The sequence below is a fragment of the Coturnix japonica genome, chromosome 4 (genome assembly GCF_001577835.2).
Source record: "Coturnix japonica isolate 7356 chromosome 4, Coturnix japonica 2.1, whole genome shotgun sequence".
Lineage (NCBI taxonomy): Eukaryota > Metazoa > Chordata > Aves > Galliformes > Phasianidae > Coturnix > Coturnix japonica.
Genome location: NC_029519.1, coordinates 60,598,222 through 60,620,341, shown reverse-complemented (window position 1 = coordinate 60,620,341; position 22,120 = coordinate 60,598,222). Strand labels below are relative to the sequence as shown.

General features: G+C 36.6%; 1 protein-coding gene across 1 annotated transcript in view; it reads right to left on the bottom strand.

Moving 5' to 3' along the window:
• GABRG1 (gamma-aminobutyric acid type A receptor subunit gamma1) overlaps positions 1-21,857 on the bottom strand; it is a 50,280-nt gene extending 28,423 nt beyond the window's left edge. Inside the window, exons 1-2 of the mRNA XM_015862458.2 lie at positions 21,650-21,857; positions 4,058-4,206 (exon numbers count right to left, since the gene is read on the bottom strand). Coding sequence (XP_015717944.1) covers positions 4,058-4,206; positions 21,650-21,825 — 325 coding nt within the window. The 5' untranslated portion in view covers positions 21,826-21,857. The remainder of the gene's footprint in view (positions 1-4,057; positions 4,207-21,649) is intronic.
• Between the last annotated feature and the right edge of the window lie 263 nt (positions 21,858-22,120).

The following is a 22,120-nucleotide window of genomic DNA, read 5'->3' as shown; positions in this document are numbered from 1 at the left end:
GCCCTTTTATTGCTGAATATTCCTCCATTTTCATTAATCTAGTCCTCAACATTACCCAATAGGACATTGGTCCATCTAAATTTTTTAATTTGCTCCTTTAACTTATAAAAAATGTGCTTCTTAGAATGAAAGTCTAACACCTATCTATATTTATCACAATTCTTTAATTTAAACAAATTTAGTTAATTTCATCTAAGTTTTTTTGTTTGTTTGTTTTTTGAGCAAGCTTTCTGTAACTCCTCAATAATTGCCTAAAGTAATCAATGATAAAGCAACTATTCAGCAAAGAAATTAGGTGACGACCACATTCAAGAATAGCAGTCTTCAGTGCTTGAATACTACTTCAGTAGTATTTAATAACAATAGAATTCTCACAATAATTTATCTAAGAATATTATATATGCAACTATCTGTATGAAAATTCAAATGTCTACAGCAGGCTTCCAACTCTAAAGAATTTTTCTGTTCTTCATTCTTATATCTTTTTTTTATTTAAAGAGAAGCCCATCTCTAGCAAAGGTTCCTACCCCACCACCTTTTCTTCCCATCATTTTCTATGCAGGGCACACTTGTAGTTCAGTTTCCTTCAATTCATGTAAAATATTCTTTATGAGAGTACATCTCTATTTCTACTTGCTATTTTTGTGCTTATACGAGTTTATTATTTTCCTACATACTTCACTATTTTGTTTATGCTATACTAAAAGCAACAGTTCAAGAAAATATCCCCTAATATCATTTCAGAGTCTCTAGAAAGTTCACTTTCTGTTCTTGCAGCTTCTATACTTCTGAGTACATAAACTTTCACATCAGTGCATCGAGATGCAATTATTTATTCATTCCTTGCTAACAGAACAATTACAACTATTCAGATTTCTCGAAGTAGGTTTTTCTCCTATGTTTGTTAGCTATCATCCTCATCGTTCTTAAAGATTGTATCAGTAATGTCTTTCCTCAAGTTTGTGATTGAAAATACTACATTAGAGAACTAATGTGATTACTCCTATTTCTAAACGACCTTTCAGACTATCAGTTGCATTTCACTAATGCAATACATGACACTGGACATGAGACATAGCTGGAAAAAATATAAATTGATAGAGTAACATTAATATGCCCAGTATCCCTAAGTTGTGAGGGATGGAATAGTGTGCAGACAGTTCTTTCCTTTAAAAAAGAGAGTTTAAAAAATGCCAATTAGAACCGGGACTGAAGATGTGGTTATAAATTATATACATATATATATTCTTACCTTACAGTAAGTATAATATTGTTTTGTTAATATATCAACACACCAAGGTCTCAGTAATTAAAGTATTTATAGTACAGATCAGGAAGTCCAGGTGGCAACTGCTGTTACTTCATACTGAGCAGAATCTACTTTAATAATAGTATCTCTGTGCTCCATACATCTAAAAATATGTTGCATATAATGAGTTAAAGTCTAATAAGTTTAGGAAATATAGCAAAGAGTAGCAATTAACAAATCAATGCAACTCACTGATATTAGTATGAGACACACAGAAAATGACACAATGTAATTTTCTGAAATTAAATTTCAGTATTGCAATGGATTTTTTAATTTTATTTTGGCTCTCCTTTGTCACGTCACTCTTCCTATTCAACAATGAAACCCCTTTTCCTGCTCTGAGATGCTGTATCAATGTGAAGATGAAAATTAAATTTGACTCTGTTATTCAAACCCCAAAAGCCTAGACTCAAAATATACAAAAGTCTTGCTATTTTGACTGAGCATTGTAATTCAGTAATAACGTTGCATGGGAAATTATTACCTTGAAAGATAATTATAATTCCAGTCAATAACCTTGTTGTAGAAGTACTGGCATACTCTGAAGATGTGTAATCTGACACTAAATTTTATCCACATAATTGGCTCAGAATAAGATGAATGTGCCACAGCCTGGTTTTATTTTTCTATGTTAGATATCTGCTGTTAAATATCTGAAACAGCTGGACAGAATGTGATACCTGTATTTAAAGCTGGCATTTCATCTCACTTTTGCCAAAACTGCAACTTTTTCTCTGTACAAAAGAGATCCAAACTTCACATTTGCTCTCCTGGCAACAACGTGAACACACTCCAGTATCTACTGTTCTTATCACTGTAGCTTTTCATGAGCCTTTCAGTATTTGGACAGAGGCAGGTCCCAAATAGCAAAGGTCAAAAATGTAGTATTGGGAAAGTGAAGAAGAAAAAGTAAAGGAGCATTTATGTGAGACCAGCTAGAAGCTAGAAAGTGCTTTCTTTCAGAAATAATAATTCTACCAATAATTGAAATCAAGAAAACTGTACATTGAAGTACTCAAAAAAGACTTTAAAAAGTTTTTACTTGACCAGGACTCAGTGCACAATCAACCTTTGTTGTAAGGTAAGGATTACATAAAAAATTTTTGGTGCCCCTCAAAATCCATTTGACATCCAAGAATGAACTCTTCTTCCTTTATTACCTCTTTTTTTATTTCAGAATTTTAGGGGGAGAGAAGAGCAAAAGTATCCTCATTACTTTCATCCCCACACACCAGCTAAGAATTAGAAGAAATCCTAGTGAAGAAAGTTTATTCCTCACAATTCTTTTGTTTTCCACTGCATCAATCAGCCCGAGGAAGGGGGGGGGGGAGTGATCCTACATAACTTTTATGAGTTGAGAAATTAAGAAAATAATTGCTGGAAGATGTCTTTTGGTTTCTGTTCACAATAATTCACTTAAATGAATGTGAAGGAAAAGCAAGGGAAGGACTTTTTGTAAGGGCTGGTAGTAACAGGACCTTCTAAGAGGGTAGAATTAGACTAGACTATTAGGAAGAAATTATTTACTGTGAGGATAGTGAAACACTGTAAAATGTTGCCAAGGGAGACTGTGGATGCTCCTTCCCTGGAAACATTCAGGGTCTGGCTGGATGGAACTCTGAGCAGCCTGGTCTAGAGGGAAGTGTCCCTGCTTATAGCAGGGTGTTTAGAACTAGGTGAACATGAAGGCCCCCTCCAACACACATCATTCTATGTCAAACTTCATCAGATTCCATACGGTGACAGGAAAAGAAAAATTACCATAAAATATCTTCATAGAACTAAGAAATTTAGGAAAGGGAAAGAATTTTTCAGAAGCTTTCAAGAGAAAATACTTAGTCTGAGATTGCATCTCTCTGTTCTCCTACCTAAATGAAACAAGTCTAGATTGCATTATTGTTTATTATATATGCAACTTATAGACTAACATTGCATTTCTTTCATAGGGAACACCAGGCATTAAGCAAATAATTTCATCCTCCACCTCTCTTCGTGGTTCAGAAGACAAATTTAAGAAAAACATTTTTCTTAGTTTGATCTAGCAGACATACAGTAGATGACAGCTGGTGACGTTTTCATGTATTCCGGGATTTCAACATGAACACTTTCAAATATTAACACTTAACTGTTACATTTAAATTGGCGTTTTGATTTGTGAAAGACAAAATTGACTTCCTACTAGATGTAAAGTTTAAACTACAGTAATGCAGTCTTCCTTCCTACAATTCTCCAGAATAGAATTATTGCTCTAAATTGACTTTGTAAATTCTTGTAAAGTTTTTCAAAATTTTAACTAAGGAAAAATGAGCACTGAATTGAGTTATATCTGTATAAAATACACACATAGTACATTTTCTAAAGAGAGAGAGAAAATATCTAGAAATAACACTTTAAAATCCTGCAGAATCTTTTTTTTTTTCCAAAATTATAATTCACATATACACTTATATTTGTGAGAAGATCTTAGAGTAACAAGACAATCTATAATTATCTTTTAATGATTTATTATATATCTTGCTGGTTGTCCTCTCAAAAAATACATAAGTAAATGATAGTGAACATAACACAAAAATTTTGCTTATGCACAGATCACTATTTTTAACAGTTTTAACAAAACACTGCATTTTATTGGTGTAATATTTAGACTATTATTTTAATTTAAAAAAAGAAATCATTTGTCATCTTTGACAAAGCATAAATTAACTTTGCTTCACATCTTTTATTTAGTGAATTATTTCAAGTGCTTACCCCCAATATCTGGCCGAAGCTTATTGTCATATCCTTGAAGTAAGGAGTCCAGTATATGAGTTACATCCCCGCCATGAATCTTTGGTGCAAGGACCCATGTTTTATTCACAGTTAGGTCTTCGTCATCTTCATCATCTGCTTTATCAGCTCTAATAGTGATTGAATTGGAAAAAAAAAACAAAAAAAAACAAACAAAAAAAACAAACAGCGAGTCAAAATAATGAAGCAATGAAGAAGAAACTGGAAAATACCAAACACTTACAATGCATTCTGGTGCCAACAGAAAGAGGCAAGCATTTATTTCAAACATCAACATTTTGTTTTATGACTGTAGAAAGTGTAGGCTAATAAATTAATCGGTAGAAGGGTTGACATGTCATGCATACAGAGAAACTCAAGCCATAAGACAAACACATAAAAGTATCCCCTTACTCTTAGCCTTTTCCTGCCTTAAAATGCAAAAAGGAATTTCTAAGCTTTTCCCAATACATACCCCATTTACAAGTCATGGCACTAATATTTCCAAGGGATGCTTATTCATCATAATAGATGCACCATGGTGTTAACAACATTAATAGCATTTCTTTCTCCATAGCCTCCTGCTCTAGCTATTATGTAAAGAATTAAACCTCATATATCCTCACTCAACTCCTTCCAAACATTAAGAAAGAAAACAAACACTGAATCCATATGCTATGAATAAACATTTGAAGTCACGTGTCAATAATGTACTCATATGTAGATGTGGTATAGTCAAAATCCTATATCACCACTTAACTTAATCTTATTTGTTAGCTCTCTCTTTTATCAAGATGACACAATTGCACAAGAAAAACACTCATGTTCATTTATTGTCTATCTTTTAATTAGATAAGCAGCAATATATATTTTATCACTAAGTCATTAGGAAAATGTCAATACCTTAATTATGTCTGCAGATTCACTCAGATATCACCAAAAGGTCAAAGAATGCCTGGAAGTAGTTCTCTTTCCATTTGAATTAAATGAGTGTGGACTTAAATATTCCTCCAGTGCTAAAGTTTGCAATCTACATTACTCATCCAGCATATTTCAGGGAACTGCTATGGGCTTCAAGTCAAGCAAAGTGCTTCAGACTGATAGCAGTAACTTTGACAGTCATACAACGTATCTTCACAAATGGACACTACCAATTATTACTGAGGGTATGCAATTCATATAAATCAGTTCCAATGTTAGCATAAGCTTAGCTATTCCAGTAAGGAAAAGAAATTAAAGTACTGTTCTTGTACCAATTTGTATTGTACACTGAAACTAAAAATATTCCTGATAAATTATTAGAGATGGATTTTCAAGAGTTTTTAAATTACAGTCATACACTGCCTTCAAGACTAAGGGTAACTTCTCAGTGAACCTTCTACAGAAGTGAAGACGACAAGGTGTTCCATAGAGTGACAACACTAAATTTACAAGAGCAAAGGAAAGAAAAAGTCAGGAAAGGACAGGAAAGGAACAGTCATGTCTGGCTATTACTGTAGCCCTTTGTGGGAATGCGCCAAAACAGTTTGTATTTATAATTCTTTGCACCATTTCTCAGATAACACTACTAAGTTTCACCAAAACTTAAGATTATCACCACGGTGAAAACTGCTCTGTCTTTTCAGCATGCCTGGATGATTTTGGAAGTGCAGCTGGGAGCTTGCCACAACTTAGTGAGTTTCCAGAGGGTGAACAAAAGGCACTGCTTATACATCAGATCTTTTATACCTAGCTTGCTGCAAACAAGTCAAAAGAGTCTACTACATCTGAAAGCGATGTGCAGTCTAAATAAAGGTTCACCATCAACTTCCCTTTAACAGTCCAAAAAGTGTTTTCCTACTTTTAAATTGAAATGTGTTGTATAATACTGAATATCTTTACTGCACAACACAGTTGTTATAAAAATGTCAGATATTAAATATTTAACATCTCCTATTTGCAGGATTCTGTGAATGTGAGCACTTAAATGTAGAAAGCAAAGTTTGTAGTGTATACTCTGTATCACGCAGAGCTACCTATTGCCATCTCTTTTATGTTTCATTGCCACACTGCTTTCTTTTTCTTATTTTTGGCCCAGTTGTATTGTATGTTATCATCTAATTGCTATGTAAATTTGCTTAAGGTTGCTAAGAGTGCAGAGGCAATCCCTGCTCCCCTGAGGCATTAAGATGATGAGGAGTAAAACTTAACGCATAAGCACCTCTCTAAGAAAGGAAACATTCACCACAAAACTGATCTTTTTTTTTTTTTCCCCTCACTTTTTGTTCCCCAGTCTTTAAACAGCAGAAAGTACAGAGAAACTACCAAAGATCTGAGAGCCCTGTACAGAGTGATGCAGAATGACAAGCATGCAGTTTTGTCCCTCTTTCATCTTCTTTTTGTATCATTATTAAAAACAGCCTAAATTCAGTCCAAATGAAATATACAAGACATCATGCCAAAGGCCCATGCCCACCATAAGAGTCTGGAGAGGGGCCTTGCCGAATAGGATCTGGGTGTTCTGGCTGATGGAAAGTTGTATTTGAGTTGCAAGTGTGGCCTGGCAGCCAGAGGGGCCAACTGTACCATGAGGTGCCTCAGGTCCAGCACTACCAGCCAGATGAGTGTTCGGATTGTCCGTCTATTCTCTGTGCTGTGTGGCCTCATTTAGAGAGCTGTGTGCAGGTTTGGGCACTACAATATAATTACAACTTCAAGATCTTAGAGAGCATCCAATGAAAGTCAACAAAGATTCTGAAGAGTCTGAAGGGCAAGATGTATGAGGTGTGGCTAAGGTCCCTGGGTTTGTTCAGCCCAGACCAGAGGAGCTGACAGGAGGTATCATGGCAGCCTACAGCTCCTCACAGAAAGCAAAAGGGCAACGCTGAACTCTGCTCTCTGGTGACAGCAACAGGACCCATGGGAACAGCACAGAGCTGTGTCACAAGAGAATCAGGCTGGGTCCTTCACCAGATAGTGGTGGGCATGGAACAGGCCCCCATGGCGGTGAACATAGCCGTAAGGTGCTGGAGTTCAGGGGGTGTTTGGACACCACTCTCAGTCATAAGGCTTGATTTTTAGGTGATCAGGAGTTGGACCTGATGATTCTTATGTGTCCCTCCCAACTCAGGATGTTCTGTGATTCTAAATAAAGAAAAACAGAATAAAAATCTAAGTACAATTCAGGTTTTCGCTTCCTATTTTATCTAACAAGAAACCCCTAATCCTCCAGTTTTAAATCTCTGAACTACAAATTGGTATAAACATGAGGACGCTGATAGCTTACTGAAAGCTACTAATAATGCAGTATCAGGTGAGGAGGGAAGAATTACGTCCCAACATCCAACTGCTTTTTCCAGTCACTACTAAAGTATCTATTCAAAGAGATACTTCAACCATAAACAGTTTTTTTAATTCCATACCAGTACGCTACCTTGCAACTCCCTAATCCATTAACTAAACCAGTAAAGAAAGTGTTGCAAATCTGAAATTAACATAACCAAATATGGAGGAAGTAGGCTCACACCGTAAAATGAGCTTGTCTCACTTGCTCTACTCCTACCAGAATACCATCTTTTTTTCTTAAACTCTACTTTAAAATGTGACCAAAATCAAGAAAGTAATAAAGGCTATAATTTCCCTGTAATGCTGCTAGCAGCCAGTTCTGTATTTCTGATTCAAAAGCTATAGCCAATGATGTGCAGTCACATAACAGAGATAAGACAGAAATGAGTCTGGCTGAAAAAAGGAAGTGACCAGAATACAGAGGATGTCTTCTGTATGCCTTCCAGTGAAGTGGAGCATGTACCACCTGTCAACCTGAGTTCTCCATTCAGAGTGTTTTGGGAAGTTGTATAAAGCAGCTAGCACCCAAACAAAGCACACTGACATATGAATGCAGTATGCCACAGTGGGTACATTTTCATTTCTTAGAATCAGAATTACTTTTGTCATGTTACATTCACTGACTAAATGCATTTCAAAGGTAGAGAATCCTTCAGAATTAAGAAGTCATCAGGATTTGCTGAGATGCTGTTGCCAGAATCAAACTAAGGTTGCCAGAATCAAATGAAGGTTGCTAGAGCATATTGTTTAAATAAATATTCACTTTAGAGTGCAAGTTGGTCCCAAACTGTTTACCTTTCAGCTAATTCTCAGTGCTTCTCACTCAACTTTTCAAAGTTCAGCTTTTTTACCAAGTTTGGAATGGGATGAAAGACAGAAGATTAAAAAACAAAAAACAAAAAACAAAAAACAAAAACAAAAAAAACACAAAAGAACAAAAAAAAAAACCAAAACAACAACAACAAAAATAAATAGACAAAACCCAGTCTGAACCAGAAAACAAAATGTTACACGTAGCAGCAACAGTTAACTCTGGCACCTTTTTTTTCCTTTGTAGCTGAAATAAGAGCAATTCTAATCGACTCTACACCAAAATTAAGAGTAGCACCTTTCCCTGTCTCTCAGAACTCCGGGTGGAAAGACAAACTTAATTAAAGAAGAGTTCTTTTCCTTTCCAGGCTCTTGTATACTTTATTTCACTATACACAGACTTTCACATTTGATTCTCTCCCCATTTACAGTAAACCGTAATTTATTCAACAGAGTTCACTTAGTAGGTCTTTTACAGAAAGGAAAAGTCAGGGCAAAAATATAACATCAGTACACTGAAACTCCTCTTTTTCAGGGCACAATGCTATTTCACATCTATTATTAACTGTATTAATCCTAATTTTAATAATTTTATAAGTACGAAAAAGTTCGTTTCTTAACATGTTTGTTGTTAGCACTTCAGCCAGCCTCATAAACTCAGGAGTAACTAAACTATATGTATACACTGAACAGTAATTAGGCACAAAGTGCCCTAATTATGCTCTCTGTCCTTCAACTAATTGGAGACATTACCATGACTAATAAATCCCTCAGTACAAGCAACTAATGACTGAATAAGCCTTTTCAACATCAGACAGATGATAGTCAGACATTAATATCATAGGTCTTTGTTCTACTTTAAATATGAGGAAAACCTATCACATGAGCTTTAAGTTGAGATTAACATTTGTCAGGTTATGTAATGAATGAAAAAAAAAACCACAAAACACATGGATATAGTCAGGGTTGCTGATCTATTTGCATCATGCAAATCAAATCTTTATGCATAGAACTATGGGTATAGAAAAAACGATGCATTCAATTTTGTTTTCCTCTCTCCTGTCCCCATTCAACACACACAAGGGCCCCCAGTTCCCCCAGCAGAGTTATCTATGTGGAGACAGATAACTATACAGACTTCAGAAGAAGCACTAGAGACTGACCAGAAAACCTTCGTTATCTCGATTGACTTTTCATGCTTGTGCACGAGCAATATCAGGCTCTCAGAGGCAATGAGGTTTAAACAGTAACGCACAGTAGCTTTGTCTATTTTGAGATAAAGCGTTCCCTCTTTACACAGAATACTCTGTCCGGTGAGTACTTAAAGTAAATATAAGTGCATACACATACATACATATATAAGTGCATATATATGCATACACACATATATATGTACGCACACATATATACATATATATACACACATATAAAGTTATATATTTATTTTACATATGTATGTACATATTCAGTGTTTCAGATAAATTCTACACTGAAAGTGCTGAAAGGAGCATGTAATTTTTCATTCTGCCTTACCGTCATTACCAACAACTAGCCCCGGTCCAGATCCTGTCCAGAATGGACCCTGTGCAGCGAGAGACATAGTCATGGATGCCATGGAGTCTTCTCTCACTTTAACTGCTGGGTCACAAGGCTTATATACCAGCATGGCTTCCATGCATGCGCGTCCCATTCATCCTCTACACAACCCCATGCACATAAGAACCTTCCTACTCCCAGTGTTCTCCCTTGCATAAATCATGTCATCACAGGGCATCTGGCAAAGCGCTTCTTCATATCCCCATTCCATGCTTCTGTTTCAGCTGTTGTTACCTTAGCAGCTCTTCAATCAGGCCCAGCCCCCAGTTGACCTTATTCCCCAGCAGCCTTACAAATTACATTTTGCCACACATCAAAGAAACCCACAAGAATAGTTGTGTTAGCCCTGAAGAACTTCTCCAACAGTAGACAAAAAGCAAGTACTCTGTGAATTTTACCAGTACATGGTCAGTGACTATAACACTTCCCTGGCATACTCACTCAGGTCCAAAAAAAAAAAAAAAAATTAATAATAGTAATATATAATATTATATATATATATATATATATATCCACAATCAGGTCTCTCATCTGAATTAAATCAGCATAATCCTATTTTAATCCAGAAGCGCTACTAACTTTCTCTGCTGATATTAAGTTAAGGAACCCTTTGTCTTGCATACGGCATCTCATACATCTAACCTCTTGAGACAGGGTAAAAGAGCAGATATCAAAGACAAAAGTGAAACCTCCTTTTAATGACCAGACCTTGGCATATTTGAATTTCTAGAAGACTAGTTCTGTTCTTCTCTGCAAAGAGTGAACTGGTTCATCAATTAAATATGCAAGTAGAATCTTTACAAAGGAAAGTGGCTAAGAGGAGGGAATCTGCACTTCACATGCCACAGCCAAGTAACAGAAGGCTCTCACTAGATGTACTGAGTGGGACTCAAGAGAGAAAGCACCACAGATAGGTCTGCTCCTGGCACATGCTGTGTGCCCAGCTTTCAAAAGCTTGTATAATGACAGAGCACGGCAGAAGATCACATCTTGGCCACCTTCACAAGAATAAGATCCACAAGAGAAAGTTTAAAAAATTGAGACACTCCACAATCAATAACACTACACTGTGCTTCTTTTTATACCTGAGATCCCAGAAGCCCATATGCTTTTGTTGTGTTACACACAAGAATCAGCTAATTATCATAAAACATGCCTAAAAACAGCTGTTATTCACTTGTTGTGCTTCCCGACATGTTACTTTTGCGATCTTCACAACTTTACCATTTAAGTTTTGTTTTTAGAGTATTTAGTTAAAAACTTTTATTCAATTCCAACTTTTTCTTGGAAAGTAATATTCCTCAAACTGTAAACATGGGAAAACATCGTTAGTAAAAACACCATTTAAGAAGTCTGTCAAAAGAGCATTTAACCATGCAATATTTTATAAAAAGTCAGTCCAGACAGGTAAATTTTCCAAGGAAGGTTTCGAACATGTCAGACATCTAACCAGACATAATCTGGCTCCACAACACCAAGCATGATATGGTTGCACTGAGGATGTGTATTTTATTGTGCCATCAATGTGAATTCAGAGTCAGAGGACCCAGACAAATCCCACACATGAAAAAGACCTGAAGCATTCCTTAAAAAACGAGACATGAGGACTCTCAAGATTTATTTTCAAAAATTGATGACTGACTTCACATGTATCTGTTTTAGGAAATTTCAGTGGAAGTAAACCCTATTATGTATTTATTTCTCTTCTTTAATGGTGTGCTTTATTCATTACAGAAAATTTCTGGAAAAATACCATAGCTGCAAACAAAGAAATGCAGCGACTTAAAACATGTTTTCAGAGCATTACCAGCTCTTTCCAGTGCTGTGGGATAGAGCTGACATATTCCTTCATCTTTATTCTTCCTAAACTAGTTCAACACTGATGAAAATATCTCTTTTCTTTCATCTCGGGTGCTTTAATCAATTTATTCTCTCCTCTGCCCCCTTTTGCTTTGCTTTACCAGAGTCTGGCATCTTCTTTTGTGCATCAAAATAGCTTTCTTTATCCCCCTGAAGTAACCATATTATTTATTCCCTGCACATATATATTTTTCAGTGTATATACCATTGAGTTGATTCTTCTTCTATATATACCAACTCTCTTATGCTCTTTTCCTTCCCTAATCTCATACTTCTCAGACTATTCATAATTTTTTGTCCTGTTTCCTCTTTCCTCACTTCTATCCACATTTTTACTGAATAAATGAATTTGGACCTTAAGTCAGAAAAAAAAAACCAAAAAATAATAGTCAGAGAAAAGGGTGAAAAGGCTTTAAAAAATTCTAAGATTCCTATCATAGAGAAAGAACCAAACCATTTTTAGGATAAGCAGTATCAAATAGGTAAAGTTTTGTTAAAAAAAAAAAACAACATTAAAATCACAGTCCTAACATAATAAAAGATGGTGTCTCATTCACTAGTTCCCCGTAAGGTGAAATGTTGCTCCCAAATCTGAGCGTGGAGACTATCAGACTCGTGCATCTTAATGCATAAGTATCAGGTGATTGAGATCCTCCAAGTCATTACAGGTTTGAATTACTTCTCTGAAAGACATGAAACTTTTCTCCCACACTCAATAAGTTTACTACAATTAATTTTAGTCACTGCAAAATTGTCATTTAAAAGCATTATCACATTTCTTATAAAATGATCTTCAAATTACCTGTGATACTAATGCAACAAAAACAAGAACAAGTCAACCAGGCTTAATTAAGATCGCTTAATAAAGGCACAATCTGGCTGCAAATAACACTCATAGAAATGTGAATTTTTGACATTCATAACAACAGGTATTATGAGAGATACTTTACAGAGGAAAAAAAAAAAAAGTTTCAAGACCAACACAAATTTCTCTCTTCCTATGTCAACTTTCATTAAATGCTCTGTAATACTGGAAATGACACTTGTCAAATTTGTTCTTATTAGTTCAAATAGCTTCAAAAATCTCCCAGAAATTATCATCTGGAATCAAAGCATTACAGTAATTCTTTATCCACCAGTCCTCTCCTATAATACTGAGTTATTTTTCACTTGAAAATTCATGCAAATATTGATGTGCTCAGCCCGGTATAACTGTTCCTATCTATTCCTATCAAGTCATAGTCCAAGAACCAACTGAAAATTTTCTTTCCATCTGCCTATCTGCAGAGCATAGTCCAGTTGGGTCTTTGAAAACTAGAGCAACAGAAATCCCACAGCCTCACTGCTTAGTGATTATTTTTTCCTTTGTACCTTATTGGGACTTTCCCTGTTGCAATTCATCATAATTCCTCATTCTCTTACACATGGTTTAACAGGAGCTGAGCAGAGGGGTTCAATCACTTCCCTCAGACTCCTGAGTGTGTGCCTGTTCACCAAGCCCTGACCTGCTCTGCTTGCAAAGCACCTTACTGCCCAACACAGCCTCTATCTGACAGAGAATCTTCCCAGCTGTCTGGAGTCTTCCTGCACAACTTTACATTCAGACATTATCAGATTCATAGCATTCCTCACAGACTCTCCAGGTCTCTCTGAATGGCAGCCCAACTATCAAATATATGAATTTGGAATAAGCAGTCTCTCCATAGTTTAAAGAATATATGTTATCTTCAGTAAAACCATGCTAACATCATTACTCAAGAGTCCTTTTTCTGCCCTAGATAGGTAAGGAAAAAAAGAACACAATTCTCACTTGTCCTGTTTCTTCACACCAATTACTCAGTGCTCTGATTATGGACTTGTAGAATGTGTCATGTATTTTGTTTTGGCTAACAAAGCTTGGTGACTTATTGATTGTAACGCCCACAATCAAAAAGTACTCCTTCTATTCTCAGAAAATCATTACTACAATATCTTAAGGCAGTTCTTTGTCTAAAGAAGTACTTGTAACTGCCCATTATCTTGGAAGTTGGCAATATTTTAGTGCAAATATTTCTAATTCTAGCAGAAAAGTTAGCAGAGCCCTTATGCTATATCTACTTTAATCTTAGTGATCAAGAGTATTCTTTCTTTGTAAAATTTTTAGACAAATAAATATAGATTGGTATTTCTATACCAGATGTCTTCTAAAGAGAGCTTTCCCACCATTGTATATAACATAAAATAAAACTTATCAGGAAGTTAATGTAAATCTTAAGGAAATCTGTATATTCTTGGATGAAACTGATGAGTTAATTAACTGAAAGTCTTTGGGAGATTTATTTCAGATGGATTTAAATGAAACCTCACAATGTAGATTGGTAAGTTGTAACTTCTCCATTGGTCTCATCTTCTTTATGAGTTTTGGCCAGCAAGTAATTAAAATGTGAACAGCCATATTCCACTGCACAGTCAGATCAAATACTGGGGAAGAAATTGTGATTCAGGAAACAGAAGAAAAAAGGATAACCATAGCAAATTATAAAGCCTAAGTAGATATAAATTATTAGAGACAAATGGTACTAAATACTAAATAAATACTAAATAAAGTACAAAACATGCCCAGACTACTAAGGAGGGACATGACATTGAATACACATCAAGTTTTTGAATAATTGAAAAATACTAAGCACAGGGAGGGACAGAGACACCATCCCTGGCAGTGTTCAAGAGGCATCTGGATGAGGAGCTACAAGGTATGATTTAGTGGTTTGTGGTAGCAATGATAATAGGAGGATGGTTGGACTAGGTGATCTTGTAGGTCCTTTCCAACCTTGTGATTCTATGAGTCTATGAACAGACCTCCTAGGAGTATCAGATTAGGATCATCACATGAACATGCATAAATCCATGTGCCAGATATCACAACTCAGTTCAAGAGACTGCAGACTTTTATCTGCAGTTGACTGATGAAAGTTTAATTATCATCTAGCTCAAAATGAACTGATGTATTGTGAGTAGGTTAAGTGTTTTGATTAAAGAAACATTCTCAAGAATAGAGCTAGGCCTAAACTGAAACTAATATAAATGAACACTGAAAAACAGAATCTCAAAATAAATCAATCAATAAATAAATAAAATAAAGCATTTATCCTAATTAAATTGAACTGTATGGCACTACAGAATTCTTCAAATCCCAAATTCTAATTTGTTAGATTTTTAAATTTAAAATGTCACCTATGTCACAAGAAATAGATAAAATAAGCTCTTTTGGTGTATTTTCAATTATTTCAACTGCCGGTATTTCTACATGCTCATGTGAACATTTTTTCTAACAGAATTCACTGTATATTTCCTGCAAAATCTTCAGGTAACTGGGAATTTACTACAGAGATAGCAAAACATAAACAAAATGAGCTTATTCAAAATGCTTCTGAGTTCTGGAACACACCTGAGCAGGTACCAGACTAAGAAAAATTTATAGACTGAAGTAGTAACAGAAACAGAGACTTGTGTTGAATGGCATACCATGAATACGGTATATGATGAAACTGTCTTAATACAGGAAAAAGATAAACTACAATAGCCAGACAATTACAACATATTTCTAAGACAAATACAGTTAATAGGGTCTACTAACATTTTAGTGTAACTACTGTTAGATAATTCCAGTCCAGTCTGAACATCAATGGAATTAATGAATAATCACACAAACAGGTAAATATACTCAGTAAGGGCTAGTGCAAGTTCCTAAACTATGCAGTAAAAAGTTTGCTGTCTCTGCAAGCAAAATTTTCTTCACTGTACTATATTGTATATATATTTTACAAGAACAGAATCCCACTTCTTGTCAAATGAAAAATAAAATGTATGGCTGTCAGAGCGGTTCCCTACAGGATGCAATCTACAGGCCATTGGATGGATGAGATTCACTGAAAAAGCAAAATTCTAGGACCACAACTCACCTTCAGCAGATCTGACACTATCTGGTACATGTTCAAAACTCTGTGTGATAATGGAGTAAAATAATTTTCTCCCTGAAGGAAAACTTTGGGGCTAGTTTATTTTTAAAAATATCTACATAATTTATTCTAGCATGTAAATGTGACATTGCACAATGATGATAAAAAATTATCAGTGACAGAGTTAGCAACGTAAATTAATACTTAATATACAACTTTTCCTAATATAAATTTCTTCCATCTGAACTTTGTTCTGAAAGACAAATTGGACTATAATATTAAATTATTAAAAATAAGACTTAATGCCTCTTGGTACACTGCCTTAAATAGGAAGAAAACTGTATTAAATGGATTAACCATCAGCAACTCTATAAAACCTTGAATAATTTAATCCAGGGGGAATGTATTTCATGTTACCTCAGATCCTTTCTATCTATAATTTCTGTCTATCTTCTTGAAAGTAAGAAAAATGACTGCATGTAATTTAGGAACCCAGAAAGACATTCAGAGACTACCACGGATGAAGAAAAGGATTTGAGGATCAAGGCAGAAAGCAAAAGGAACACAAGGTACATGAGGGCAGTACTGGAGCTAATCCCAGGATATATTATCTCAGGAATATTAAGGAGTAGGTAAGTAATATTCTGTGTGTATATACCATCAGTGAGGCTAATATTTGTATAATCTGCCCATTTTTGAGGTCTGCTCTTCAAAGAAAAATTGCAAAGGGTTTACAAAATGGCTAAACGAATAGTTCAATATTTGCTGAAGAATTTTAAGTAGCTCAGTTTACTTATCTGAGAGAAAAATGTAAGCTGCTGTCAAGATGCCTCTTAAACTACTTGTGCCAAGGAAATACTTCCAGCAGTAGGTTGTAGTGTGGGTAAATCCAGTTCAGTGGAAAATTTCACTCTGCTCTGAATATCCTGACTGCAACACGATTATATAAAACTTTTGTTTTGGACTAGATCATTCATCCCACAAGAAATGCAAGGCATGTAACTACACAGCCACTTCCCATTGTGAGGAGGTGAGGAAGTTTCTCCAAGCAGGAAGTAACCTGCAAAATATTGTGAAAGACTACACTGAAAACAGAATATATAATGCTTTCTAACCAAAAAATAAAAAAAAAAAAAAAGATTGCCTGAATTTGAGGTTTTCTGAGGGTTCTTTTCAAGGCAAATCTTGACCAAGGCTCACTGTATGAGAATGTGCAGTCTGCGCTAAGAGTTTGCCATACAGAACCAGAGGTACAAACAGGGTCATAGGATTCACTGGAAATGGACCAAAGCACATGGGATCCAGTGGCTAGGCCAGCTGTAGCACATGGCACGGGGGAAAAAGGAAAAAAAAGACAGCTCTAGCAGCTAGCAGAAGGAGGCATCAGATTCAGTGGCTGGAAACCAGGAAAACCTCAGATAAGAAACGCTGTAAAATATCTTAGGCTCCTCACCAGACATCAACAAAGTTGATGCAGAAGTCAGATGAAAATTTGCAGCTTAGTTTATTCTGATGTTGGTCCAGATTGTCGCAGCAGATAATGCAGATTTAAACAACCATCAGTGAAAGCATATTTCAGAAAACCTGTCTGTTTGTCGTATCACTGAGATTCCCCTCTTCTTCAAAGTAAATTTCTTTCTGACCAACACACATCCAGTGTCACTGCATGATTTAACATTTTAAGTTTAAATATGCAAAACTGGTCTTTTACATAGGTGTGTGGCCACTGAACACACCACTATATTTCCAGACTTCTTAATAAAAGCATTCACACAAGTAAAAGAATAAATAAAAAATCATGACTTCCAAGTCATCTCCAGATTAATCCAATGAAGTCTGACTTACTCTGTCTTACAAATTATTACAGTTAGGTAAAGTTGTACAGAAATAAAACAGCGTCACTGAAATCCAGCACCATTTGAAATGCTCCTGACAATGCGCTACTTTGATTTATCTCTGTCACTTTTTACCAAATATGTTATGATATTATTATTTTATCTAAGTGCATACTCAATTTAGTATGCTGAGTAAGAAAAGACTGTGCAGGTAATTAAAAAAGCCAAGGCACAATTCTCTCACAAATATTACTTTTTAAAAAAGTGTTTCTTATCATGGGTGATGTTCACCTTTTTTTCCACATATGTTCAAAATGCACAGCCTCTTCAGTATATATATGACAGCAACACCAGGACAATTTATTTCATCACAGAGTATATAGCAAGAGACTCAGTTATCTCCATTTATGTAGTCCTGCCTACTAACCACACAATCTAGATGCTGCATTTCAACCCAGATTGTTACAGATCTTCTACAGCTTCAAAGGAAAACCACAGGTCCTTCTACATCTTGTAATTCATGGTGGTCAGACTCATATTTGTGAAAAAACTGATCGAAGTCAATGAGTGACCACCTATAATATTTTCTACCCAACTTAGTACGGCTTACCTTGGAAGCAAGGATGTTCTTATTTTAAAACACAATATTTAACAAACAGGGAGTTAAAAGCAATTCTAAATAACATTTAATTTGAGAACTTCTTTCTTTGATTTCCATAGTTTGCAGATTTCCTTTAAATCCACTACAAGAAAACAATGCACAAAAATAGTAATTTTTGATACTTAAATATTCGTACTCCAGAAGTGAATAAACTGTTAATAAATTGTATTTTAAACACTGACTGTACTAAGTAACAAGTTCTTCATGAACAAAGAGCAAGGATAACAATGAATAAATATCATGTGTTCAAATGAAATGCTAAATCACTATTATCAAGCATTAAGAAAACAGTGTTTTTATGACAGGCTTAGCTCTGATCCAGAAATTCATCCAAGAGGAAAATGTAAGCTGTATTATGCATAACGAGCTCTGAAAGTAATGCCTCCTATTTATTTCCTTGGAAACTGCAAGAGATACAAAGAACAAAGTAACATTGTTTGATATAGCAATTTTTTTTAACATTGTCACCACCAGTAGCTATGCATTTTCAGCAAAAATGAACAAAAGCTTGTATGCCACTCTTGTAAATATCTACATGGACATCCAGAGCATGACTTCTCTTCCACATCACTGTCACCACTGCTGAAATGCACCACTCACCACCTCACTGTGCCCACTGTTTGCCTTCCATATACATTCAGCAAGCGTTGTTGAATGTCAGTGGATGTCATTTTCCATGCATGGAAGAATTTAGTGACACACCTTTGTTTCATATACATTTCCAAGTCAGATGCCATTTTGTCAGACTGTCTCTCTGCTGCCATGTTGCATGACAACAAAATGTAACAGAATATTGATGGGAAGGTTCAACCTCTAACTGCCTTAACGCCAACATATGCCTCTGCTATCATGGGCCAACATAATAAAATAAGGGTCATTACTTTCAGAGTAGCACTCACATAAGTATTTTCCTAACTGATGCCAGGAAGTGGAAATGAAAATGTTAGCTGGCACTTGCCCCTGCAGCCAGTCAAATAGCGATGGAGCATTTTTAAATGTTTTTTAGAACATCCAGGTAAAAAAATCTAGAGAAGATATGGGAAAATTAAGTAAAGCTGAAATTACACTCTCACAAAAGCTGACGAACACATATCATTTGAATAGTAAAGGCACTTGGAGGATGTCCTCACAAATGTGTTGTAACATTTGGCTAACCCTGAAGTCCTCAGGCAGTTGGACTTGATATCTGAAAGTCCCTTCCAACCAAGCTATTCCATTCTATTCTGTAGAAATTAAAAGAAATGTTGCAGTGCATCTGTACCTATATACTAAGACCTAAGCGATATTAATTATGTTGTCAGTCCTCATGGCCTCCCCATGAATTACCCATTTATTTAAATTCAATAAGAATAATGAGTGTGCTGAATATATAAGACTGCAGTGGGAGGGGAAAATATTCGTTTTCAAAGTGTATCCAATGGAAAGGCTCACAGCCCTACCTCTCCTATAAAAGAGGTGAAGCTATTGAAAACATCCCTCTGCAATGTACTGGCTGTTTGTAGTATGCATACTGAACCATGGGAAAACAACTACTTTATGGGACATACTTCAATTGCTGCAAATTTCTTCAGTGAGGGAAGATTGATCTAATGATATGCTATGGTTTTCGGAGCAGTACACTAAAAGGAATAAACTCTTGATTGATGTCTTTTTCACTTAGGCTTTAGCTTCACATGTTGAAACTAAAATAACTTCTACCCAGCCTCATCACAAAATATTTGGTGTATCAATGGGTTTTCAGAACCAGGTGGTATTTAAGGTCCATTCTAACCCAAAACATTCTATGATTCTGTGGGATGCACATGAAAACTTCTGCCATTTACAACCTTTTAAAAGTATCTCTTAAAAATATGGGTTAGCTCCCTCAGGACGAGGCGGGTTATTTTTGTTTTCTCTATTTGTTTTTTGTTGTTTGGTCTGTTGGGCTTTTTTGTTTTGTTTTTTTGTTCTTTGTTAAACCAGACATAATTGGCACAGCCCAACCTATTCTTGAGAGAGTTGCTTCTGTGTGTGTTTGTTTGAACTTCAAGGAAAAGCTCTAGGTGAAACTACAGAAAGGAATCCAAAGCAGAATTGTGTTTCCATCCTACTTTGTGACAGGCTGCTAAAGGGCGTAAAAGCTCCTGAGCTCTCTGCAAATGCCCAGTTGTAATGCAGCACACATCAGAGAAGGAGGATCTGAAAAGCATGTCCATTTGCAGCCACTTAAAATAATAACAACAGAAACCTCTCAATAACCACCATTTTCCTATGTAGCCTCTGAATGAGACAAGCCTGAAAACCGTCCATACAGATATATGCATATTTGTGCTAAAGGTTACATTTTATTTAAGATGTTTGAAGAATAGAAGAAAATTATGTATGTTAGTCACCTCTTTTTCTCACTGAAAACTTCTCATCAACTTCTTTATAACTGCTACTATTGAGATGTATACATGACAATCTACGTCTAGTCCTGTAATCACGGGCACTTTGACGAACCAAAAAGTAACTTTTTTCAGCTAGTCCTTCTCCCTGTAACCAAGACTTTGAACTGATCAATTAGCATGCAGATTCTTTTCTCTCGAGCCGCTTGATAATATATTTCATACCTGAGGTACAATACGTTCATTAAGAAGCATTCTGAAATGCACAGCTGCACTGGTATAATTTCCATCAGTGCTTTTGAAAAATATTTCCATAATCTGACAAGGTTTTAAAAGACAGAATAAGGAAAGTATAATCAATGGTGTCTCTAACTGGGATATCACAGCAGCCTTCTGGAGATGCTCTAAGATCAACATACTTCACAGAGATTGATATAAGATCAGTCAGTTTGAGAAAAGGATCTACATTCTAATAGACTTGTGAGAAAAGAAAAAGAAATTGTTTATAGATTTATTTTTTGCCACATCTGCTTTAGCCTCTTGGAATGATAATTTGATCTTCCTTCAAAAAGACTGAGCGACAGCTGAATACTCAGTGCTGCCGTGTGATTGTTATGAGTATAACCTGTGGAATGATGCACATTATCACTGAATTACTAATGAAGTTGAACAATCAGATCTCTCTCGTGGACACTAAATAACACATTTACACAACCAGCACCCAACTGTTGTACCTTCAGCACTTCAATTTAGCAACTTCCCCCCCCCACACCCCCCAGCCCCAAGCGACCGCTGCCAACTTCACGGTGCCGGGCACGACGGGCCCGATCCCTCTACTGGGGCCGTGCAAAAGCGGGGCTGGCAGCCCCCGATCACACGCTGCCCACTCTCCCGCCCGTAGCCGCCTCTCGCAGTCCCGCAGCGCGGAGCCAGAACCTCCAGGGAAACGCGGGCGTACGGCCACAGGGGCAGCTTGTTGCGCGGGGAGAGCGGTGCGAAACTCTCCCCGCGAACAAGTGGGATGCGGCAGAAGTTTTACTTTGCCGGTTCCCTCTTCTCCCGCAACCTATCGGAGTACCTTTTTAATTATCATTCTTTCCATTATTTTGCTTTATTTTTCACTTTAGCAGCACGCCCCCTTCTTCCTTTTCAAGGCATCCCCCCACCCGGTACCCCGCACTCACCCGCTCCCCAGGCGCACGGTGAGCAGCAGCAGTAGCAGCCGAGCCCCGCGGCAGCAGCTCCAACGGGATGCGGACACCCCCCACGCGTCCATGTGAGTGCGGGCGCTCTCCCGTCCCCGACTTTGTTCCAGAGAGGCTGGGGAACGGCGACCCTGCCGATCCCACCGCCCCCCCATCCCCCCCGAGCGGCACACAGTAGGGAAAGGGAGGAGGGGGGGAGGGGAATAAATAAATAAATAAAACACCCAAACAGGTAGGAACCCACTCTACAAGGACGGAGCAACGCGCCCAATAGGCTCATCAGGTTGCTCCATAAATTATCCTAAAAACTGCCCGGCGAATCAATCCCTAGCAGAGGTGGAGCCTGCTTTACTAGAAGGGAAACATGCTTGGGGGGAAAGGGTGGCATTGATTTGCTATTTTCTCCAAAGAGGGAAATAAAACAGATCTTTAGGATATATAAATGTGAAA